A 24,406-nucleotide genomic window follows, 5' to 3' on the forward strand; every position below is an offset into this window, starting at 1 on the left:
AAAAAATTAAAAGGAACTCCCAACATAGGCCTTTCTTCAAATTGCCATTTGGCTTTTTCTCCCTTTCGAGTCCACTAAAAGTTCCCATTTTTGGGGGGGGATCCCCTAAATGATTTATCCCCCTTTTTGTGGCGTTTATCTTCACCATTGAAGCAGATTGCCCTACATTGGCGTCCCTTTTGTTTAACCCTCCACCGCTGCTCATTTGTCTGGGCGTGTTTCCCTGAAAAGAGCAGATCGAACAGCTTGCAAAGAATTGCTCATAATTGGCGATTTTTTTTTTTTTTTTTGTGAAATGAGCGAAGAGTGAGGAAGCTCTGAGGAGGCGATTTCTCCACTTCTTCAATTTTGTGAATCACATGAAGTATGCGCCTACGTGGGGAGGCATATAATGCGAATGTAGGTATACGTGGTGGGGGGGGCGATTTTTGAAAAATGCTGCCTCGAAAAGGGGACGCTGCGCACCCCGTGGGGGAAAGGGAGGCGGAAGAGGTGAGCGTAGCGTGGGAGGCCAGTGAGGCGAAGCAAGCGAACAACGTGAACGAAGAGGGCGAAGCGGACGAAGTAAATGACCGTGATGAAGTGAACGAAGAGGACGAAGCGGACGAGGTGGACGAAGCGGACGAGGTGAACGAAGCGGACGAGGTGAACGAAGCGGACGAGGTGAACGAAGCGGACGAGGTGAACGAAGCGGACGAAGCGAACGAAGCGGACGAAGCGAACGAAACGGACGAAGCGAACGAAGCGGATGAAGTGAACGAAATGGACGAATCGTGCGCGGTGGCCAAGCCAAAGGCGCACCCCAGCAGTCACCCCAGAAACGTAAAACTGTTTTGCAAAATGAAGAAGAAGTACTTCTACCTTAAGCAGACGGATTACCTGTCGTACAAGTACCAGAGGAGGAAGCGGAAAAAGAGGAGGCGCGAAGAAGGCGCGTTGAACGCCACGTGGAATGGCATAAATCGCTTGGCCAAGTCTGGGTACAAAACGTACGCTAAAGTGAAGGCCCACCTGAAAAGCGCATTCCCCAACCTGAATGTTAAGCACTGTCTGTACGTGCTTGTAACGTATCTGCTAATAAACGTCGCGGTGTTTGTTTTTTCCCTGCTGGTTTATTTTTTTTTATATTTTTATTTGATCCCCCAGAATAAGTATGTGTACCCGGTGGAGTTTACGCTCTCGAAAAGTCCCATAGAGGAGTACTTGCGTAGGGAGCGCTCGGCGCACGCGGGGGGGTGCGGCCCAGTGGAGGTGGACGGTAACGTGGACAGCACCGTGGATAGAGTGCCGCTTAACCAGGACAGCACCGTGGAGAGAGTGCCGCTTAACCAGGAAAGCACCCTGGGCGAGCCGCACGAAACGTACCTGCAGCATTTAAAGTTGCTTCAAAACGAAATTTTAAGCAGCATAAAGAAGAGGGATACATGCTGCTGCTCGAACAGGTGGAAAAACACATCAGTGGGCACGCATCCGTTTAGTAACAAAGGAGAAAATTATCCGAATAGGGAAAAATTGCACCACTTTGATAACGAAATGGAGTATGAACATTTGCAAAATAATATATTAACAGGTCAGGTGAATTTTCAGAAATGGTCAGACAAAAATAAATCACACAATGATGACAATTTTTTTCATTTTCTCATTCCCTTTTTGAAGAAGAAAGAAATTAGCAAACTGAAAATAAAAAAAGGATACAAAATTGACATTCTTTTGAATCTGTCCTATATGAACAATGACTACAATGACAAATTGAATTTTATCCAATTGCAGACGGAGGTACTTGACACGAATGGGGATGTCCTTTTTCGAAAGGAAAAGCTACACATAAACAATAAAAATTATAACTTTATAAATAAACTGCATTTATTTTTTAACACTCCTTTTTATTTCTTCAACCTTTTTAATCGGAGAATGACGGAGATATGCCTAGTGGATGGATACCAATATGGTCCCAACTTTGGGAAAATCAACATTTATCTCTACCCACCCATGCAGATTTATGAGGCCTATGTAGTGGTGCTTGTGTACGTCAATTTTGTTTACTACTACATGTATAATTATCCCTTTCTCTTTTTTTACGTGTTTGTTTTTGTGTTGAGCGCCTTACTCATTTTGATCAACACGGTCCTCTTTGTTTTGGGTGCGTTCTGCTACTACATGCTCGCCTGACTGAGTGCGCGCCAAATAAAGTGTGTGCACATCTTCGTACGAACGAACGGAATAATGGAAGAGATAGACACACACTCTCGAGGGAGAGAAATGTGGGACGGACGAAGTCGCATAAGTTAAGTGAGGCGCGCGGACAGATGAAGCCGCTTATCTTTGTAACCGTTCATTGTTTTCAGGGGGTGCTCCTCAATGTGCTGTACGTTGTCCTCCACTTGGTTGGGAGAAGCGGTTTTCTCCGTTTGCCTGTACTGCTCTTCTCCACGTTGGTACGTCACCACTTCGTCCATGTGGACGCTTCTTCCCCTTTGACATTTCTTCCGCTTTTGTCGCCCCCCTAGTGGGGCACCCAAACTTAGCGAAGTTCCCTCCGCCACGCCTCGCCACGCCTTAATTAGAGCCATTTTGTTTTCAAAACGGTGCCTTTACGTGCGCACGCATAATGCGGTAGGGTCACTCGGACCCTTCACAAAAGGGTGCCCGCGAGCACGCCGGATTAGGGATCGGTGTAGCTTCCCATTCTCTCCCGTGGGGTGAAAAATAATACGCTTCTAAATAGCTTCCCCTGTCCTGCGGAGGTATAGGCATTTTGTGGCCGTCCCTGCTACTTCCACGCGAAGAGCGCAGTGGCCCGGCAAATGTTCTCGCTTTCCCCGTCCTTGTGCAAAATTGGGGAGTCCATTCGGGCAGGAATCATCTCGGGGAATGTGGAAAAGGCAGGCCTCCCTAACCCTGGCCTCCTTCAGCGCGCCTCTTCCGTCTCGCGTTTTTTTTTTTTTCTTCATGGGGGCGCAAACTTCATGACTGCCGATTTCAACTTGGCGCAATTTTTTTTTTTTTCACAAAGCTCTCTCGGGGGTGTGGCGGTGGCTCACCGTGCGGGGCATTTCAACAATGGGGAGAATCAGCAGCGCTTGTGTTTAAGGAGAGTTCCAAAATTGCACCTCTTGCGTTTTCTCCGTGGCGTCTCGCCATTCGTGCCCGTTTCGCTTCCGTTTCGCTTCCCTTTTTTGCTCCCTCCACTCGCGGCGCGCTCCGTGCTAGCTCCACCCCAAAGGGAGAAGAACTCCCCTCAAATCAATTTCGACCGCATGCCGTTCGCAAGCCCTGCGCGTGCATAGCCGATGCGAGGAGGCCCACTTTTGCCATCCAGGTTGTCTTCCAAAAAGTGGTACCCCATGGGGTTATGCATCTGGGGAATTTCCCAAATCTTCCCAAAAAATGCGGCCAGCATTTAAGAGTCTCAATTTTTATGCCTTTTTGGGTTTCTCCCCCATTTTGTGTAATTTGTGAGTACTCTCCGTTTGGGACTCTTTTTTTTTCCATCCCTTTTCTGTGTGATCGTGAATACTCCGTTGGCATAGTTCGCCTCTCAGTGGTGTGCCCCCCCCCGTTTTTGCCTTCCCCAAATTGTAGCTGCTTGAAAGAAGGCAGATCATAAGATCGGGAGGTGACCTTTGTGAGGCCTCTCTCTCCATTACCTCGATAGCATCCCTCTCAAGCGCAGGCCTACAAACCGCCCAGCAAGAAAGAGAGAGAGAGGCACACACACACATATACATGTATGTATGTACGTACGTACATGTGCATATGCTTATATGGAGAGCTTCCCCGCGCGATGAGCTAAATGAAGATCCAGAATATCGGGGAGGAGTCTATCCATAACATATGCAGCAGCCAAGTGATATTCACGCTAAGCAGTGTAGTAAAGGAGCTAGTGGAAAATAGCATAGATGCAGATGCAACAGAAATAAAGATAAAGCTAGTCGAAAATGGTATCAAATTAATACAAGTTAATGACAATGGAGCAGGAATTAAAAAGTCCAATTTCGAAAATGTTTGCGCCAGACATGCCACATCAAAGATTACTGAATTTGAAGATATACACACCTCCTTAAATACATTAGGGTTCAGAGGGGAAGCATTAAATTCCTTGTGTATGTTAAGCGACTTAAGCATTGTAACAAAGCATGATGAAAGTAGCCATGGGTATTTGCTAACATTTGATAGCCTTGGGAGATTAAGTCATGAAGAACCAATCGCACGACTGAGAGGAACAACAGTAAGTTGTGAAAATATTTTTAAAAATATCCCCATACGGAAAAAAGACTTTATAAAAAATATAAAATTACAGCTCTCCGATTTGCTTCTCCTTATGCAACAATATGCAATTATTTATTGTCACGTAAAATTTGCGATTCACAATGTCGTCACGGTGAAGGGGAACGTGAAAAATCTGAACATGTTATTAACCAACGGAGGGAAAGAAACTGTTAAAAAAAGTGTTCATACTATATATGGGAAAAAAAATATCGGCAATCTGATCGATTTTAATATAGACTCAGAAGAGTGGAAGCTCAGGGCATATATAAGTGATAACAACAGTGGCAGGAGAGATAGAGACATCCAATTTTATTACATTAACAGTAGACCTATACATGTACTAAAAAATGTGAATAAAATTATCAACTCCATTTACAGAGAGTTTAATAGTAGGTTGTACCCCATCATTATTTGCAACATCCTGTCCGATACCAAAAATTTTGATATCAATGTTACTCCAGATAAGAGAGAGGTTTTTTTTATTTACGAAAATGAGTTGTGTGAGAAGATCAAGATCTCCTTGGTTAAGTTGCTCACTCCGAAGACTAGCCAACTCGTCGATACGCACATCGGTGATTATTTTTTGAAGGCCAACAATATACAGCTCCCCATGTTGGGGGGTTCTTCTTCACATGGGAAGGCAATGCTTGACCCACCTAAAGAAGAAGGTACCATTGCAGAGGGGGGAGCGCTGTCACAGTTGCTGCCCAGCGAGGCATCACTCGGGGGATACTCCCCAAGCGAACCAATTCGAATTGGCCAAAACGGGGACAAGACAGCACATTCCTGGGAGGGGGCAAGAGGCACTACTGGGGGAGTCAAGGAGGAGCTGCCCATGTCGCAGCGGGGCCTCCCAAATGGAAGCGACGGAGGTGGTCACGTTGAAGGAGGTGGTCACGTTGAAAGAGGCGACCACGTTGAAAGAGGCGATCATGTGGATAGAGATGGCCAAGCTAGCCAAACTGCCCATCAACATGCGAATGTGTGGCCACGGCAAACATCTGATGATGACGAACCGGGTGGGAGAGGCAGCTTCACGAAAAGTTCGCAGCCCCAGGTGAGTGTGCGAGTGAAGGAGGAGCACCCTCAGGAAGAGCGCACACCTCCGTTTGACTCGAGTGAGCAATTTTTTGGCAGTCCTGTCGTTAATGGGGGGAGTAACTCTCCCGAGCAGGTGGACCTCCCGAGCAGTTATCATCGCGCGGGGCGCGCACGGCAGGGCTGGCAAGTCGAAGGGTTCGTTTCGAAAAAAGAAGCTCAGGGGGACCCTCAAGAGGAGGAGGCCCCCAGGGTGGAAGCGTACGAGTACAAGTTGGAGGGCGTTCCGACTGAGGAGGTATGCGAGCTGGAGGATCACCCCAATGCTCATGTGTACGAGTACCAGCTGGGGGATGGTTCGACGGCGGAGGGGTGCGAGCTGGAAGATCACCCCAGTGTACATGCGTTCGAGTATAAGTTGGGGGATTCGCCTCAGGTGCGCGTTCAAGAGTACCAGCTGGAGGATCCGCCGCAAGTGCGCGTTCAAGAGTACCGGCTGGAGGACTCACCTAAGGTGCGCGTTCAAGAGTACCAGCTGGAGGATCCGCCGCAAGTGCGCGTTCTAGAGTACCAGCTGGAGGACAAGGGAGATAGAGATAGCACCCACTACGACATAATCCGCAGAGATGGTGACGACTCTGGTGAGGGAGAACGGCAGCCGCAAAAAAGACATCCTGAAGGAGGGAGCCACAACCGGATTGGAGATTCACCCGGCTCACCCGACTCACCCGGCTCACCCGACTCACCCGACCTACCCAACTCACCCGACTCACCGGACCCCCCCGACTACACCTTCGAAGACTTAAAAGAAAACATAAAAAGGAGCTGCATCAAAAATATCCCCATAGACATCAACATGTATATTAATAGGGAACAAATGAAGAGCGGGTTCGATTATGATCAGATCCATGTTGTTAGTTTAACAAATAGCGAAAAAATCAAAAACATAATTTTTCCAAAAGGGAAGGAACAAGAGAAGGCGAAGAGCTACCTGTGCCTAACGGATGAGAAGCAGGTCAGTGAGTACGCGGATTTGTTTAATAGCAGCTTGAGCATTAAGGAGGCAGTCGAGAAGGGAAGTCAGGTGAGAAACGTCTCCGGAGAAGGAAGCTCTGGTGAAGACATAAGCTTCAGCAATATTGATGAACAGAAAAAGGATTTATATTTTAAGTCCAACCTTTTTGAAAAACTAAAAATTTGTGGTCAATTCAACAAAGGGTTTGTCATTTCGAAAATTGATTTGCTGTACTTTCAAAGGGGTCGTAGAGAAAAAGTGGTAAATCCAGTAGGGTCTGGGGGGAAGGAGGAGGAGGAAATCGAACCGCAAGGGAACAGCAGCTATGCCCTGTTCATTATAGACCAACATGCTGCAGACGAGAAATCCAATTTCGAAAAGTACAACAAAATATTCACCATGAAGTCGCAGAAATTGATTAGCAAAATTGACTTGGAATTGAGTCCTGCGCAGATTTATATCATCGAGAAAAATTTGGAGATATTTTTGCATAATGGCTTTGACGTGGAGATTGTGGAGGAGCCCGTTCAGAAGAGGAGAAGGGTGAAAGCGGCGGACTCGACCGATGCGACCGACGCGGCCGATGCGGGGGAAGGCGCCCTGATGCAAGTGAAGGTCTACTTGCTGTCCCTCCCCGTGTTCAACGGGAGGATCCTGGAGGTCGAAGACTTCATGTCCCTGCTGCACCACTTGACAGAGCACCCGATAACGTACGACAAGGCCAGCTTTCAGATGTTCATACGGAACAAGGGCCAACCCAATAAGACGACGGACACCTGGTTTAACTACAACTTCCCGCGCCCCCAGAAGGTCTGGCGGATCCTGGCCTCCAAGTAAGCAGCGGAGCGGTGGAGAGGCGGAGCGGCGAGGCCAAGTGGCTAGGCGAAACGGCGCGCCCATGCGTGCGACACGTCTGCACTGCCTGCACTGTCTGCACTATCTGTACAGTCAGTACACACTGTACCACCTGTTGCACACACTTCGCCTGTTCTCCCCCCACAGGGCCTGCAGAAACGCCATCATGGTAGGGAAAACCCTGAACGTGGCCGAAATGATCAAAATTAAAAAAAAACTTAGCGTGTTGAAGAACCCGTGGAACTGCCCCCACGGCAGGCCCACCATCAAGTACATCATAAACGACATGGACATAAAAAGTTGCTTCGAAAATTACTACGTAAAGCTGTACGACGAAATTACAAATCTGATTGTAACAAAGAATTACGATGCGTACAAGTACCTCTTCCACAACCACGCCTTCTTTTTGATTATGTCTACCAAGCCGATGCTCGGCCCGCTCCTGAAGTTTCAGTGATGTGGTGGAGGCGTTGGCCTGGTTGGCGGCGTTGTCCGGGTTGGCGGCGTTGGCTGGGTTGGCGGCGTTGGCGGGGTTGACGACATTGGCTGGGTTGACGACATTGGCGGTGGAGTGCACCTTTTTTAAACCTTTTTTTTTTCTCTCCAAAAGTTTTTTAATTGCGCATTCGCACCGTTTGCGTAAAAACGATTTGCTCAACATTGCATGCAAAAATTTGGGTGATTCCCGTGGCTGTTTGTGAAATTTTTTTTTTTTTTTTTTGTCACTCGATGTGCGCCGCTCAGAGGAATGCATTGGCTGGGTTGATGTTGGACCTAAAAATGGGGGGAAAAATAGGGGCACATGGAGAAACACAAAAAATGTGAAGGCGGAGAAATGCATATCTTGCGGTTGTCACCGCCGCTGCTGTTGTAGGGGTGTGTGTGGCTTTCCCCGTTTCTGTGAGCACCATAACAGAAGTGACACCCTACCGGTACTTCTTCATTAGGTCCTGAGTGAGTCTGACCCACAGATAGAGAACCAACTTCTGTTCACGCCTATTGAGAAAATTCGTACAGGTGTTGTTGCAGCTAACAGACTGAAAGGTAAACAACTGATAATGGAGAAGCATCAAATATAAGTCGTACTGATTTAACATGTTCTGAAAATATGTTTCTATATCTTCTTGATATTGTTTCGCTTTGCTTATGTGTAGCTCCTCCTCTTTCATTAACTTGAATATTATTGCTTGGAAGTAGAAATCGTATACATCTGCGGTGCGTGCGTAGAGGTCCATGAAGGATAGGTAGAACAGGGGGAGGTGGTTGGTACTCTGTTGAGTTGGGGACTGCTCTCGGGGGGAGTAGTAACCCTGCACATCACGCAAGTGGTACGTATGACTTGGCTGATTATGTTTTATTTCCTGGCCCTGAGTTGTATACTTCCCCCGGTGGGTAACTCCTGTGTCGAATTGGGTTTCCCTGGGAAGATATCCCCCCATGTGTTTTCCACCCTTTGCATCTTTGCAGTACTTCCTAAAGGCATAATGCTGCATATATATGCTTTTGAAAAATATTTCGTTAAACTTATTGTTGTGGTAGTTTGTTAGGTAGAAGCAACTCGTGGGTGGTGTCAGGATGGGGTCCCCTTCTTCTTGTCTTGAAAGCGGAGCACTAGTCCAATGGCCCCTTCTTAACACTTGGTTAAATGATCGTAGAAACGTCTCGTCGTTATTCCCTTTCCCACTGAAGAAATTGGTGTAACATATATCCTTCATGAGATATTCCTCAATGGAGCTTTTTATTTTCACATCATTTCTGTACCATGACCACATCCTGCTTTTCTGTCCCAGGAGTTCGTCTGCTAGGTTGAGCTCATTATGCATGTACAATTTCAAAATAATTTTATATTTGATTAAATTTTCGAAAAAATGGAAATGGTTTGCAAAAAAAATTAAAATTTGAAACCCTTCTTCTCTTTCTCCTTTTTGCAACTCTTCTATTTCGATATTCCAGTATCGTAGAATGTATGCTGCATATTTTACTAGATTCATCATTTTGGACTTCCTCCCCACCTGCTTCAGTCTCTCCTCGCACTCCTCCTTCGTGGTAAGCTTATTTATGTACTTGGACAGGAAGCCTTTCCCATAGTCATTCAGGATGGTTTCCCGCACTTTGGAGGTGTTAAACTGGAAGGGATCTTCCCCGTCGAGGTCCTCCCCGTCGAGGTCCTCCCCGTGCAGGTCCTCCCCGTGCAGGTCTTCCCCGTGTAGGTCTTCCCCGTTGAGGTCCTCCCCGTTGAGGTTCTCCCCGTTGAGCACCGCATTATCCCCCTTCTGGGGGGGTCCCGCCAGGTTGGTTGCTGAACTGTGGGGTGAGAGCCCCTTCATTGCGGTATGAGCAACCCCGGACACCACGCCCTTCCTCTGCGATTTGTCAGCGCTCTTATTCCTCTCTTCTTCCCCTACCTGGTGGTCATTGCTACGATCCAGGGGACCCCTGCTCCACGGGGAATTCCCTTGCACCATCTGATTCAAACTTAGCAAACTGGGTGTATCCCCCGAGTCGACTTCCCTCTGCGTGTCACTTTCCTCCCCCTCTGTGCAACTTTGCAAATAAAAGAGCAGCGTTTTGTTAATTTCTGCACGGCTGTCACTGGAGGAGTCCCAATTATGTGGGTCTTCTACATGGGCCACTTCGTCATCCTCGTCTTCTAGCGGTTGCGTTACCTCGCGGTGGCGAGCTGGAGCATGTGGAGCAGCACCACTATCGGTAATACCCTCGATAATACCCTTGTTGGTGTTATTTCCCACGTTGGGCGTGTCCTCCATAGGTGCCGTGGGACCAGCAGTGAGCCCATCAGTTAGCCCCCCACCAAGCTGTGCACCTCCCTGCGCGCCGTAGAGGTGCCCCCTCCTCCTGGTGTACCTCTTGCAAAGAAAGTTCATCTCAACTGACTCCCTTGCGTACTTGGCGTCAAAGATGCGGAACCACTCTCCATCGGTGATTATCTGCTTAATAGTTTCGTAATATTCCCAGCTTTTGAACGAATCAACGTTGTAATGCATTATCACCAGGAGGACCTTAATGAAGGAAGCAATCTTCGATTGAAACAGCTCACTATCGTCTCTCTTCATATCGTCTCTGTTCATATCGTCTCTTTTCATATCGTCTCTGTTCATATTGCCTCTCTTCATCATGTTCTTCGGGTCGCTCTGCTGGAGTACCTTCTGTTTATTCGATTTTATTTGGGAATAATTTGATGTAAAAAATAGCAGTATAGTGCTCTTGACTTTTTTAAATAATTCCATTTCGTCTTCCAAGTTGATCCTATTCCCTATGACGATTTTGCAGACTAGCACAATGGACCTGTCACAGTTGGAAAGGAGTTTCAAGTAAATACGGCTCATCATGCTTCTAATCCTGTCGTATGCCTCCTGGTTTAGGAAAGCGGTGGGGGCATTCCTCTTCGTTTCCCTCGTCTTGTACGTCTCCTTCGTCTCCCTCGTCTTCTGCTCCTCCGTTTTGCCGTATCCTGCATGGTGGTACCCCTTCGCATAATCGTCTAGCAAATTTTGCACTTTACTACACTTGAAGATGTGCGCCATGGTGGGGGGGACTACCACGTCGCTGTCGTCACATAAAAGCTCTACTACATATTCCATCAAAAGGAGCAGACTAAGGTAAACGAATTCATAACCCTTAACATACGTCTCGTCCACTAGGTTCAGAATTATATGAAGAAAATGCGCCACGTCGTGTTTGGTGTTTATCTGATTCCTCTCATTGTCAAACAGTAGGTGTTGCTTCTCTTCCAACAAGTAGAGTTTGTTCACGCTTGGTAGAAATATATTCGTCAGGTTAATTAAGAGGAGTACCGTCAAGCTTTTGAGGAGACTCTCCTTGTTCTGGACGTGGTCATCCTGGTTGGGGATGCTATCCTCTGTGGGGGGGTTGCCCAATGTGTGGTCCTTGTCGTGGCTACGCGGTGGTTCTTCACTTTGCTGCCCACTTCTCCCCTCCCTGACGAAGTGCAAAACGTGCAGAAGCGCAAAAAAGTGAAAAATGAACCTGTTCCTCGACCTCCTTCTTTTATTCCTCCACAGCAGTACTGCCATCATCTCGAGGGAGAAAAAGACGTTGCGTCCGCCCAAGCTCCGCAGAAAGTGGTCAATCTGCTTTGCCTTATCATACAAGCTGAACACAGTTACTCTGCTAGAAAAACGAAGGAACAAAATTGCCTTCAATTCGTTCTTTATAACCCTTTTTATCACCTGCTGGAGGGTTATGCGTTGACGGCAGAAGGAGGCCACGGCATTGCGCACTTTGTGCTTCTCGGTCGGTGCGGTTTGTCCGCCTTGTCTGCCTTCTCCGCCTTGTTCGCCCCGTTCGCCTTCTCCGCCTTCTCCGCTCTGTCCGCCCCCCTCGCCGCTGAACCCCTTTTCAATTTGGCCAATTCTTCTCTCGTCGAGGTCTACGTGAATACCCCTAGGGCTGCCTCTTCCGCGTGAAGCCTCGCTGTCATCCTCGCCACCAAGTCCGTCATCCTTTTGGAAAAAATTGTTTATGTCCGCGATGAGGCTCTTTTCTTGATCCGTGTACTCGTAGTGCTCTCCCGTGGATGCACTTTCATCGTTCATACATAGATGGGGGATACTTACAACGGAGGAGATCTCGTGAAAGTTTTGCTCGTCGCCATCCATCTCGGCGTTGGCAGTGTCGTCTGAGTTGTGGTCCCCCTCATCGTGCACTTCCATGCGCTTGTCAATGTACAGCTCGTCGTCGGTCTCCACGGAACTGCCGCTGCGGGTTGTGAGCACTTTGGGGTCTTCCGCTTCGGTAGCTTCGCTAACTTGGCTAACTTCGCCGACTGCGCTCGCCCCGTTCGCCTTCTCACCCGCCGCCACACCTTGATCATCCTTACAGAATTCACCCTCGAGGGTTATATCCCCTGGGGGGGAGTGTTCCAATGTGAGTAAGTCCCCACCCCCTTGGGTCTCGGTCTCGGTCTCTGTCGCACAAAAGTGGAAAAAATCATTCACTGAAAAGTTTGCGTCTGGATTTGTGCGCGATGTGAAGAAGAGCACCATGAGCAGTTTGAGTATTATGCGGCTAGCTGAGGGAGGGTCACTCTCCCCATCGTAGTGCATCAGGTAGAGAAACAAAAGGCAGTCCACCCGATATAAATTATCAGTAACTAATTTGACTACGACCTCAGGGTGGTCCATCCCTAGTCTATCCATCACATTGTAAAAGTGTAAAAATTTGTCCATTTTCCTTCTGTGTAGGAGCATCCATTTGGTGAAATTGAATTCAATGTTTCTGCAGAATTCTTTTAGAGGACGCTTCAGAAGGTGCGTAAATAAAAGTGTCGACACCTTTTTTAAGTTGTCTAATTTTAGTGCACAACGGTAGAGGTAAAAATCTAGAAAACACTTATGGTGCTTCTCATTAGCATAGAAAAAATGGGACAAATTATTTTTCACATTTTTAATTTCAAATAAGTCAATACAATCTCTGTTCAGTAGGTTGAAAAGAAGGGAATGCTTGACATAGTCATCTTCACTACCGTCGAAGAGTTCCTGTATCACTTGGTGATTCTCCTCACTGGCATAGTAAAATGGGTCCAGCTGAATATTAAGCCCTTTCAGCAGAAAACACAAATCGTGGAGTTGAGGCATTATGTCAAATTTACTCCACAGATAAGTCACCAAATGGTACTTTCCCTCCTTTCCTAACTTATACGTTTGAACTCCTTTTTGTTCCTCCTCCACATGATCGCAAATGAGTTGGTCAAATGAAGGGTTATCCGTTTGTGCTTGCTTGAGGTGAAAATTGAAAGGGTTTAAAATCTTCGAACTGTACAATATTTTTGCTGTGTTTATTTTGGAGAGACTTTCTCTTCGTTCCCCTTCTTCGATGCTCTGTGGGAGGTCTCCTCTAGATGTGTCTCCCTTCACATCTGCTGTGCTTTCTCCTAGACAAATCCACACATAACGTAGCTCGAGCAATTTCGTTACCAACTCCGTGCGAGATAATCTCTTTACTACTCTCGACAAGGAAGAAAATAGGTTCCCCATGCTGAAGTCATAAAAACATGTCCTCAAAAAGTATACAGCTGGACAAAGGAAATACAAACACGTTTCGTACATATAAAAGACAATCTTTCTCACAAAATGGAGATTAAAATTGAGATAGTTCAAATGGGTCGTGATATAAATCAGTAGAGCATTCTTTTCACTCCTATGGAAGTGAATAATCATTTTTTTTTCCACCTCAATTTCGAATAGAAACTGAAATCGCTTATGGTCATTGAGGTCTTCTGCAATCTTGTTCTTCTCACTGAGATGTTTTTGTACCATGCTACCTATTTCTTTGGGTCCACCTGGCCATCGTAAGTCATACACTACAGTGTGTCTGTTTTTTTTTATATGGAGATTCATATCGAGAAGAGTCATCCTCGAAATGTCTCCTATTTTAATCAAAACTTGTAAAATTTTCTCACATCTCTCTTTGTCGAATTTTTCCACTAACAATTTTTTATAGCCGTCCTCGACAAAAATTTTTTGCAAATCGATTTTGTTTAACTTGTTCGCATTCAATTGGAGGAGCAAATATTTCGTAATTACCAACATATTGAGAATTTTTTTTAAAAATGGAGGAATGCCTTTTGAGGTTTCAGGATGGAGTCCCTCCTTTGCTTCTCCCATCTGTGCATGAAAGGAATACATACTTAACAGTAGCTTCTCAATAATAGCCATTTTTTTGTCTATCAGGATTGAATTATTCAAAATGATTTTCTTCACGAAGGTGTAGATAAATGGGTAATCCTCAACTTGGAGAAAATACAGAAATGCAAAGTAGAGATCACTGCTCAGGAGAGAATTGTATGTGCTACTTTTTTGGTTCCTGTTTTTTTTCTGCTGATGTTGTTGCCCTCTCGTGTTGAAGTGGTGCACATGTAAGGTGTTATCCATTCCTTTTAGTTTATTTTCGCTCCTCTTTAGGGCCTTCTTCACTACACCTACCGTTCTGGTGATATAACCCACGTCCCACTTCGTCACGTTGTGCTTGTTAATCCTGCTGCGCGCCTTTTTTAGTAGATACGTAAGGGCATTCCTACTGTGAGCATTTCCTTTCTGTTGGGTGTGCCTGGCGATATGATTAGGGGGGATGTCTGCTTCCACCTCCCATGCGCTGCTCCGTCCGACCATGTGGGGGATTTCTTCGCTCTCCTCACTGCTTCCCCCTTTTGGGTTTTTCGCCTGTGCTAGACGCTCTGAGTGGTTTACGAGGTGTCTCCTCCCGCGGTCGTCATTCGGTCGGTTCGCGTCATCCGCTTCGTCCGCTTCGTCCGCTTCACCCGTTTCACTCATGTCATCCGCGCCGTCCGCTTCACCCGTTTCCTCCGTGTCGTTTGCTCCCCCCACTTCAGCGGCGCCCCCTTCGCTGGCCGATTCACCAGACGATGCTCCCATTTCCTCAAAATCGGTACCCGTGAAGATGTCCTCCAGTTGGTCCAACTCCTTGTCACTTTGGTCGACATCCCCCCTACGCTGGCCGTTCTCTCCGGGACTCTTTCCCCACGCGTCATCGCACTCGTCGATTTGATTCTCAAGGGGGGTCTTCTTCTCCCCTTGGAATATTTCGATTTCGACTTGGAGTTGTTCTACTTCACCGAGATTATCTTCCCCATCAAAGGTGTGCTCGTATGGATCCATGGGTTCCTCCCTCGCCATGTGAAGAAGTCCTCCCAATGGGAGCTGCGGGTGTCTTTCGATGGGAAGTCTCCCCCTGGATGCGTCCGCCGTGTGTGTAAGTTTACAGAATGCCTTAGCAATCGGGTTCATCTCCCCTTCGTCATCGTCTTTCGATGGTCCGAAATGGGGATGCTTATTTGCGGGTTCGCTTATGTTCCCACTAGTCTGATCACTTCTGACGGATCCCCCCTGCGGAGGGCACTCCGTGGCGTTTGCCCTCCCCTCTTGAACAACACCGGGGTGGTAATTATTATGACCTCCACTCTCTCCTTGACTCCTGGGATCTTCATCACTCATCCTGTGCGATTTAATTTTACTATCTTGTAAAAAGTCATACACAGAGAGGAAGCTATCATGCATGTTGTTCGAGTCTCGTCTCTGTCCCTTTGGAATTCTCCACGCAGGATTGAAGTACTCCCTTTTGGTAAAAACGGATTTGTATAGATGGGGAATACACTCGGGGTGATTGAGAGAAAAGTAAGCAATGAGAGACATACCGAAATTGTACACATAGCTAACAGATCGGTTCGAACATCCCACGTAGTACATAATGGCATTGTGTAGAGCCTTCTTTTGGTCCTTCCCCAATTCATCATTTTGAAATAAAATAAGAAAAAGAATCAGGTAAAAGGGAAGAGTCTTTACCTTCCGATGTAACTGTAGGGTGCTGATAACGAAGAGGAGAGAATCCCTAAGATGGTCTTTTTCCAAATGGAGAAGTTTAATCAATTTGATGGTCCTCCATCTGTTGTAACAAATTGTGAGATCGTTCTGCATTACATTTTTGAAGATGTGAAATTTATTTTTTTCGATGGCTATCTTGATATAAGAGTCGTAAACAATGTTTTTGTAAAAAGGGGGCCGGTAAGTATTTCTCGTTTTGTTCTTTACCCCCTCCTCCTCAAGGTTTACATCGTTCGGGGCAATCCTTTCATATGACTGAGAGAGTAATTTTGAAAAGGATTTATATATATCTTCGTTTGATGGCCTTTTGTGTAGGGGCTGTCTGGATACATAGTGACTCATGGAGGAAGGGCCACTATCCTTTTCGCTTTCTCCTTTTCGATTTGCAAACATCTGTATGTACTTCAACATTTTCAAGTTCGCCAAAAGGTCTTCATTCTGGTCAGCCAAGTGGGACAGGAATCCTCCTCTTCTCTTAGAGTATATATTTTCTACAAATTTGTAGAGGTGCTCAAAATTTTCGTTAATTGTCACTATTTTTACCCTATTGCGGAGGAGGTAATTTATGAGGTCATCCGAGCTCTCCCCGTGGAGCGGTCTCTCCCCATGGAGCGGTGTCTCCCCATGGAGCGGCTTCTCCCCATGGAGCGGTGTCTCCCCATAGGGCGGCTTCTCCCCATGGAGCGGCTTCTCCCCATGGAGCGGCTTCCCCACCCCCCCGTGGTTGTAATATCTCCGGAAAAAACTCAAAAGGTTGGTTAAATATTCAAAGTCGTTCGAATGAAAGAGGATGATGTAGAAGAGGATGTGAAAGAAGGTATAAACATCTACTAGGTAAAATAAATTGTGATAGAGTTGGAAGCAGTTCTTCGTGAAATTTGTATCTTTGTTGTTCGTGCAGGTCATTATCTTCTTGAATAACGTAAAAATGTTCAGTACAGTCTTCGTTTTGCTATTTCGAGAACTCACAATCATATCGATGTCTACCTTTATTTCGTCTTCCGCGTGTTGCGAGAAGTCTTTCTTCAAATATTTGATCAGCTCCAGGGCGTTCAGGTCCTTTTCGAAAACGTCCAGGAGTTTCTCCACCATGGGGGTGTCCTGGACAGACGGGTTCACCTGGGGGGCAGCCTGGACAGATAGGCTCTCCCAAGATGGACTTCCCCCCGCTGCGTCATCACAGTCCCCCCCGACAATGCGACTCAAATGTTCGTCATAAATTACCGCTTTGCTGTTGCACTCTCTGCTGTGGAAGAGCTCACCCAGATCGAAGAGCTCCCCCCCCTGTGGGGCGGTCCCTCCTTCTGATGACTCCACCCCCTCATCGGGGATTTCCACTACCTGTCTCGGCAACAGGTTGTAAAAATCGCCCAAAATTGAAATAAAGTGCAACAGGTTAATGTGCATGTACTTGTAAAAGATCACCAGAAATAAAAAGGAGAACTCGTAATCGTTTCTCAAGATAGCTCTATGCTTATACGCGTAGTAAATATATTTTAGGAAAACAAAAATTTTGTCAATTTCAGTTTTTCGCTTCGATTGGGTATATCGCCCTACCACCACTTCTGCACTTCCGCGGATTGCACTCTGTTTTTGACCTAAACGTTCACTCCACGTTAGGTGGCTGGACCAGGTGGCATCATCCTTCTTCCCCTTCCTCCCTTCTCTCTCACCACCGTTGTGACCGTTTCTCCCCTGCAGCAGTCTTAATGTCCTTAAACAGAATAACACAAAAATTTGTTGAGAGGAGTAAAGCAAATTGAAGTAGATGCTCTCCAAAAGGTTTTTCGGTTTCTCGTATGCCAAATTGACAATCTCCTTTGTGAAAAGTTTGCAATTCGCTGTTCCTGTAGATGCAATGTGTTCATCTATCAGATAGTAGTTGCTCAAAAATTCTTCCAAATTGTCATAAAATAATTTTATGTAACCATCTTGGTCTAATTCCAAGGACATATACTTTATGTCGAATTCCAGGGTCAAACACAAGCGGGTGTATACATCCATGAGTACAAAATCGTCTAATTTTACATTTTTATGATTCTCTTTGCAGAGGATGTATAGCTTAATGAGGATGAAGAAGCTGTATATAAGGAGCACGTTTTTCTTCGGGATGTTATCCTTTTTAATCTGTACTTTTAGATTCTTCTTTATCCAAAAGGGGTCACCAAAATTGGGGGCCTTCACTCTGTTTTTTTCGTTGTGCAAAGGGTGTTGTTCTCTTCGTGGAGTTCCTCTACTGTGGGTATTCCCATCTGGTGTGACAGCGGTAGGATTTTCTTCCCCTACACTTAACACGGTTCCCACATGGACAGATTCGCCAAAGTACGATTCGCCAAAGTACGATTCGTCAAAATACGATTCGTCAAAAGTAAGTCTCTTCAAAACGGGGTCGTACTTAAAAAGATCATAAATGTTATCACCATTTATTTGTTGTAGGCAAATATAGACGAATGCCAGGAGGCGACTCTTAACCAACCTGGTTCTCTTCATTATGGCAATGGATCTACTGAAGAAGAACTCAAAAAAGGCATCACCATTAGAGTGTATTTCGTAATGGTTAGAAAATCCTTTGGGTGGCTGATTTTCTCGAGTCCACTTTGCATATTCTTCTTCCTCATCTGTTTCATCTTTTTTTGCAAAATGGGAAGAAGGACTAATGGTCCCCCCATCAACACATGCATCGTCAATCGGGTTAGACTCTCCATTATTTGTATATTCATCGTGGGCAGCTTTCCCTAGTAAAGCACCCCCATCAGGGTGATTATTACTCTCCGCTACTTTAACCCCCGGGAGAAGAAAAAAAATATCCTCAATTTTGGTGTTCACGGGAATGTAATAAAATATCCTTTGCCAATTATGGTTAACAAAAAAACGAAAATATTTATAAAAAATTTTAATTAAGACATAATTTTGGTTGATTAAAAAATATTTTACAATATCAAATGGGGTGTAATAGTACTTAAATTTTGTCCAGCTCAAGATGTAGATGTTGGACGATTCAACTTCTGCGTTGCTTTCTGTGAACCCTTCACTGCTGGCAGTTCTGTTCATGTAATCTTTTTCTCCCATCTTTGTAGAATCATTTATATTTTTCTTGAAGATGCTAAAAATGTCGGACAGTTTATTTTTATTACTGTAGTTTTTGTGCTTGTCGGAGTTTAAATTGGGGGGTTCGTCTTCTCCCCCTGATGTACCACAGCCCGGGTGGTTCCTTCCTCTCCGTCTTTCTCGATCCAGGAGCTTCATAACGTAGTTATACATTTTGTACTTATAAACTTGCCGTAGTATCTCCTTTCTGTACAGCTTCAATTTCGTTTTTACAATTTCGTTTTTCTGTACGGACTCGCGGCTTTCGCTGAACGAGTTGTAGTCTACGTCGTGGAGAAATATGCTGTGGGGAATTCTCCTCTTCACTTGGTCATTAAGTCTTTTCAGTGAGTTCGACGCAGAGATGCTTCCTTTCTCCATTTCAACGCTGTCAGCAACGTTGCTGCTGCTTTCAACTCCGCTTAGATCTGCCTGGTCGATCGAAAGTCCCCATATCTCGCTGATTCGGTTTTGCTCCTCCTCACTATGGCCGCTGGCACTGTTCTCACCATCCCTGTCGCTTTCGTCTCCGGACTGTCGCTCGTTCGGAGGCTCTGATGTGTGACCACCCATATGCATAGTGGCTTGTCCGCCTTTGTGGGCCCACTTGGGTCTCTTCCTTCGGCGCTTCTTTACCTTATTTTTTATCAACTTGGTTAGGAAGTGGCCCTCTTCATCGGTGTGGTGACCCTCACCAATGTCGCACCCCTCGTCAGTGTGGTGACCTTCACCGATATCGCACCCCTCGTCAGTGTGATGACCTTCAATGTCGCACCCCACGTCGCTCTCATCTGAGGTCAGCACCACATCGCCAGCCGACTGCCCCTCGCCCAACAGGTACAGGACAACTCGCAGGGAGACGCACAGCACAGTTTTCAGCTTGAGCATCTGTACGTTTATGTCGACATGCTGCATCAAGTTTGCACTGCTTACCCTTTTCACACTGTAATACTTGTTCACATATTTTGAAGTGATCTCATTATCGCCTGACTCGTTCAGAAGATAAAACATATTGTGGTAATTATTATTTTCCTCATTTTTGTTAAGATTGGTAGGGACATATCTGTACTGACCGATTCCGTTGTTTTTCAAATTGAGCAGTTCGATTATGTTTGTGTCATCTTCCTCTCTGAAGAGAAAAGGGTCGTACGTCACAGCTCTCTCTAGGAAGTCAAACAGGTTTTTAATTTGGAAGAGGCACTGCAAGGGGAAGGGGAAAAAAAAAAAAAAAAAAAAAATTTGCAGGGGAGGATATATGTGTGATGGGGTAACATCTTCTTTGGTGGGATGACGCACAATTATGCAAAAGGAAAAAATCTTATAGAAATATTAGGTGCTTATATACATGTGCAGTTTGCACGTTGAACAGAGAGTCAGAAGAGGTGGAAGCATCCACTTGCGCAATGGAGTGAACCCCTCAGTTGGCCTTCTCGAGAGATGTTACATCGGCCACATGGGATGACGGGAGTACTCACCTGAAAATCGCTCAGGGGTGACTCGAAGTACCTCCCCCCGTAGTCATAAACGGAGTAAACGAAAAGTTGATGCAAAGACGCCATGCCATTCTGCTCAGCTGCCAACACAGCATCGTGGTAGTTATAAAAAAATAAATGAATTAAAAATTCTGACATGTTCAGAAATTTTATTTTATACAAAATTAAATTAAAATCGTCTTCTGCATTTTCCAGCATCACGTAGTAGTCATCGATATTGCATAGGTATATGTTGCTACACGGCTGTACATCATCGGATCGACTTATATTTTTTGTTATGTCTTTTAGAAAGTCCATGTTGAGGAAGCCCTTTTCAGAGGGGTCCTCACTTAATCGGTTCATAAATATTTTTCTTTTATTTTGACTTATGTCGTGCACGTCTAGGTATGCTCTTAGGTTTAGAAGCTCTTCCCTCCTTCGTTCTGCGGCTGCTCCGTTTGGACAGTCCGCAGTGTTTTCCTCATCTGCCAAGCTTCCCATCCCGGACAATCGACTGTTCAAAATTTGAATTGTCTCTCTATACAGGGTGTAAATCCCATCGTCCAAGTTGATGCTCTCCGTGTTCCTACACCCCCCCCGTAGGTTCAAAAAGCACATGTGCATATTTTGGCTTTTAATTAACTGTTCATTGATATCGTACAGGAGGGAGTTATTGTTAAACTTGTCTTGATAAAAAAATCGGAAGAAGAAAATTTTTTCTATTTCATTACGGTACATATTTAACGTGCTCGTGGCGCTCTTCATGAGGGAGGTGAATTTGTGATTGCTTCCATTGTCCTCTGTGTCGGGGAGGAAGCGCTCACTGTATGTTAGCAGCAGGGTGTTGTCCTCACACATTTGAAGGGAGGAAATTCTGTCCACCTTGTCTGCGCAGTTAGGTGCGTGGTCAGATGTGTGGCCTGATGTGTGGCTAGATGGCTGACCAGATACCTGACCAGATGCCTGACCAGATGCCTGACCAGATGCCTGACCAGATGCCTGACCAGATGCCTGACCAGATGCCTGACCCAATGTGCATTCCTCCACTTCGTGCAAGCTTTTATTTTTAAAATATTTCAGGACGCTCGCTTTATTTTTATCCAAGTATTTAAAAAATTTGTACTTGTTCGTCTTTCCCCCCTTTTGATAAACGGCCAATTCATTTGTGCTGAACAGCACCACAACATAGTTGTCGTTAAAATCGAGGCAATTAATATATTTTTCTTTGTCCTCCAGGTTGACTCCAGGGGAGACACTCAAACTAATTTGCTCCAACTGCTTACTCGCAAAGTTGTACATAATTGTGTGGACTTCCTTCCCTCGTCCGTCATCACAGTGAGCAATAATTAGGGTCTCCCCATTTTTTACTTTAAAATAATACACTTGGTTGTCCTTTTGGAAGTGAAAATGTTTGATTTGTTTTGGGGAAATGCCGGCGTTCAGGCAATCTTCGACATCTGTTTGCTTGGGTAAAAAAAAAAAAAAAAAAAATGATATGAAATGATGAAGAGGTGTGGAGAGTCCACATGGTGACATCGAGCAGGGGGATGCACCTACGCTTAAGTGACCGATCCGTGAGCAAAAGTTATGCCGATGGGTCCCCCCCACACGTAGCCGTAATTTCCGAGCGGGACACTCAACTAACACGGAGGTATTTTCTTCACGACGGAGTTCCCCCCTTTTTTGTCACGTCTTACCCATAGTGCCCCATTTCGGTCGACAATGTAAATAGAACCCTGGTGCACACAGAAGAAAAGGGCATTCGATGAGAGGTCCTGTCTCCTCAACAATCTTATTTCGTTTAACTGTTTGTTTTTGTCAATGCGTTCGAACGCCTGCATGGAAATGTGATTGTTCCTCTGCAACACGAGCACGTTCGAATCACCAATGCACACGCATTTATCAATTTTATGGGAACCTGTGTTCAGGGTGGTGAGGGAAAAATAAATAACCATAAGTAATGCATGGGAGTGGGTGGGCGATGGTACAACTCTGTGGGGAAGTATCCACGGAGAATGTGCATCAAAAGTGATCGTAACTACGTTCTGCTGGGGGGGGATGCCACTATTTATTTGCCTTTTCAAGTCTGCGCTTGAATTCTTCAAAGTGGAAAATGAAGACACGTCCCAATTGTGGCTTCCCTCTAATCGGCACCCTCCCCAACTGTCGCTATCTCATTACTGTTGTGCCGGAACACCCTCCAGGTGTTGCTTCGTCGCACACAAATGAATATGTGCCTTTCCAAAGAAATGGTGACTGTGTCTCCATACTTGGACACCGTTCTTCTGTCGGAGAAACGTCTGTTTTGAGCGTTTTCCGTTCTTCCTATGTTCCCAATGGCTTTACTTTTCTTATAAAAAACGTTCAAGTCGCGCGCGAAATCGCGCACGTTGATCTCCAGCACTTTATCAATTTTGATCATTTTGCACTGTGGTAGGTCGCGGAAGGATTCGTTCCTCTGCAGTAGAGCCCCTTGGAACACTGCTCAACAGTGGAATAATCTCACTGCCGCTTTTTCACTTAATCATACTTTTTCCAAATGTTTGAGTTCTCCCCGCTGCGGCATTTGCTAAAGCATGCGCTGGGGAGAAGAAGGGGCATCCCTCCCAGTTCATTCCCTTAGCGCACATGCATGAATACACATGAGTGTATAAGCATACATAAATGCTTACATTTGAATACCCCCCCCAACGTTTTGCAACATTCATGTACGCTGAGGGGGACTCTGCCTGCCTTAACTTAGCTCGCGCAAGCAAAGGTATCGGCACATGCAAGTGCTACGTGGGTAGGCACATGGACGAGATAACCTTTGGAGGAGAAGTTTACAAAGTGCTCACATAAAGTATGAAAAAAAAAAAATAAATAAATAAAAAATACAATGCCAACCGAAATAGGCATAAAAAAAAAAAGGCGCAGCGTGAAACAAACATAAACGAGGCCCCTTACAAATGGAATGAAAGCTGAAAGGAATAAAAAAAAAAAACCTGCACGTTCGCATTTTTATTTTGCCGACAAATAACTTTTGCATACGCGAAATGAGAACCGAACCGACTTAACATGAAAAAAGCGTTGTGCGCGCTTTAGGTGTGTCCCGTTTTTTTAACCGATTTGGCAACAGAGTGAAGCGCGTTTTTAATGGAATACCGCAGCTTTGGAGGAGTTTTTTTTTTTTTTCTTTTCCCATTTCTACACATCTGTTTTTTGGCTATTACGGGGGCAAATTTTGAAAGGATGTATTTTTCCCCCATGGTCGTTCTTCCCCCATCTGCTATCCATTTGCAGAAAAGGGGGTTCCTCGCGAAATTGCCAAAATTTGCGCGGCACAGGGGAGGCGAGACGTGCGCATAAATTTGCTCCCACCGGTGCGTCCATTTGAGCGCTTGTATATTCACTGTGTGGACAGCACTTATTGATAGAGTTACATAGGGAAGAAAAACTCTGGCACATGAGTGGAGAGATGGTCCGCCGCAAACCCGCGCAAATAGGAGAAAAACCTGGACAGGGATGCTCCCCCAAAAGAATAACCACGTTGTTCTCCCCCGAAGGTCAGCTGCAAACCCGTTTCCCCTCTGCGCGACGCTCCGCTTTCCATTTTCAGTCGCTAACGAGTATGTGGACTTATTTACATTTTGCCGCTCAAAGTTGGAAAAAAAAACAAAGGTAAGAAAACAAAAATGACGAATGAGGGAAGGGGGGGGAAAAAAAAAAAATTAAATGATAAAAAATGCGCATAGTGTGCTGGTGAGGCGGGGTGAAATGAAAAGGTATACAGTAAAAAAAAAAAAGGGGAAAATTAAAAAGGCTTTAATTTTTCTCTACACGAATGAGAGGCAAGCACACAGTGCGCACAAGTGTGTAGGAATACATGCACACATCCGAACATATACATATGCACACAAGGAGGGTGATCAAAGTATAATTAATAATGGAAACTCCTTTTCTTTAATTCTGTGAATGAATTAATTTTACAATTGTTGTATGGGAAAAGTGAAGAGAGGTGTGTGTGTGTGTGTGGGGGGCAGGGGAGGCAAACATAGCACTATGATATGCCTGCTCACTTCGCCAAACATGCATGCAGTGTTGTGAGGGGCGTGCTAGGATGTATGTAATCACATTATGCACGCACCACATGCGCAACGTTCGCGGTATGTAGCACTACCCCCCAGAGCAGCTGCCAGCCGTGGATGAAATAACCGTAAAGCGATGAAAAGGGGAAAGATTAATTAAAACTAAAACTGAAGCTGAAACTGAAACTAAAACTGAAACTAAAACTGAGACTGAAACTAAAA

At 45.5% G+C, this 24,406-nt stretch overlaps 3 protein-coding genes across 3 annotated transcripts; 2 read left to right on the forward strand and 1 right to left on the reverse strand.

Moving 5' to 3' along the window:
• Positions 1-1,146: 1,146 nt before the first annotated feature.
• On the forward strand, positions 1,147-2,169 carry PCYB_022110 (hypothetical protein; the record flags this gene model as incomplete). The annotated part of the gene is made up of 1 exon (XM_004220560.1): positions 1,147-2,169. A coding segment is annotated over one exon (1,023 nt), but the record flags the coding sequence as incomplete, so codon positions are not given.
• Positions 2,170-3,793: 1,624 nt separating this feature from the next.
• Positions 3,794-7,634, forward strand: PCYB_022120 (DNA mismatch repair protein PMS2; the record flags this gene model as incomplete). The annotated part of the gene is made up of 2 exons (XM_004220561.1): positions 3,794-7,155; positions 7,325-7,634. 2 exons carry the CDS (start codon positions 3,794-3,796, stop codon positions 7,632-7,634), a joined length of 3,672 nt encoding a protein of 1,223 aa, XP_004220609.1.
• Positions 7,635-8,103: 469 nt separating this feature from the next.
• Positions 8,104-22,539, reverse strand: PCYB_022130 (hypothetical protein; the record flags this gene model as incomplete). The annotated part of the gene is made up of 4 exons (XM_004220562.1): positions 8,104-19,845; positions 20,121-21,581; positions 21,815-22,035; positions 22,299-22,539. 4 exons carry the CDS (start codon positions 22,537-22,539, stop codon positions 8,104-8,106), a joined length of 13,665 nt encoding a protein of 4,554 aa, XP_004220610.1.
• Positions 22,540-24,406: the final 1,867 nt, after the last annotated feature.

Source organism: Plasmodium cynomolgi, chromosome 2 (assembly GCF_000321355.1).
Source record: "Plasmodium cynomolgi strain B DNA, chromosome 2, whole genome shotgun sequence".
NCBI lineage: Eukaryota > Apicomplexa > Aconoidasida > Haemosporida > Plasmodiidae > Plasmodium > Plasmodium cynomolgi.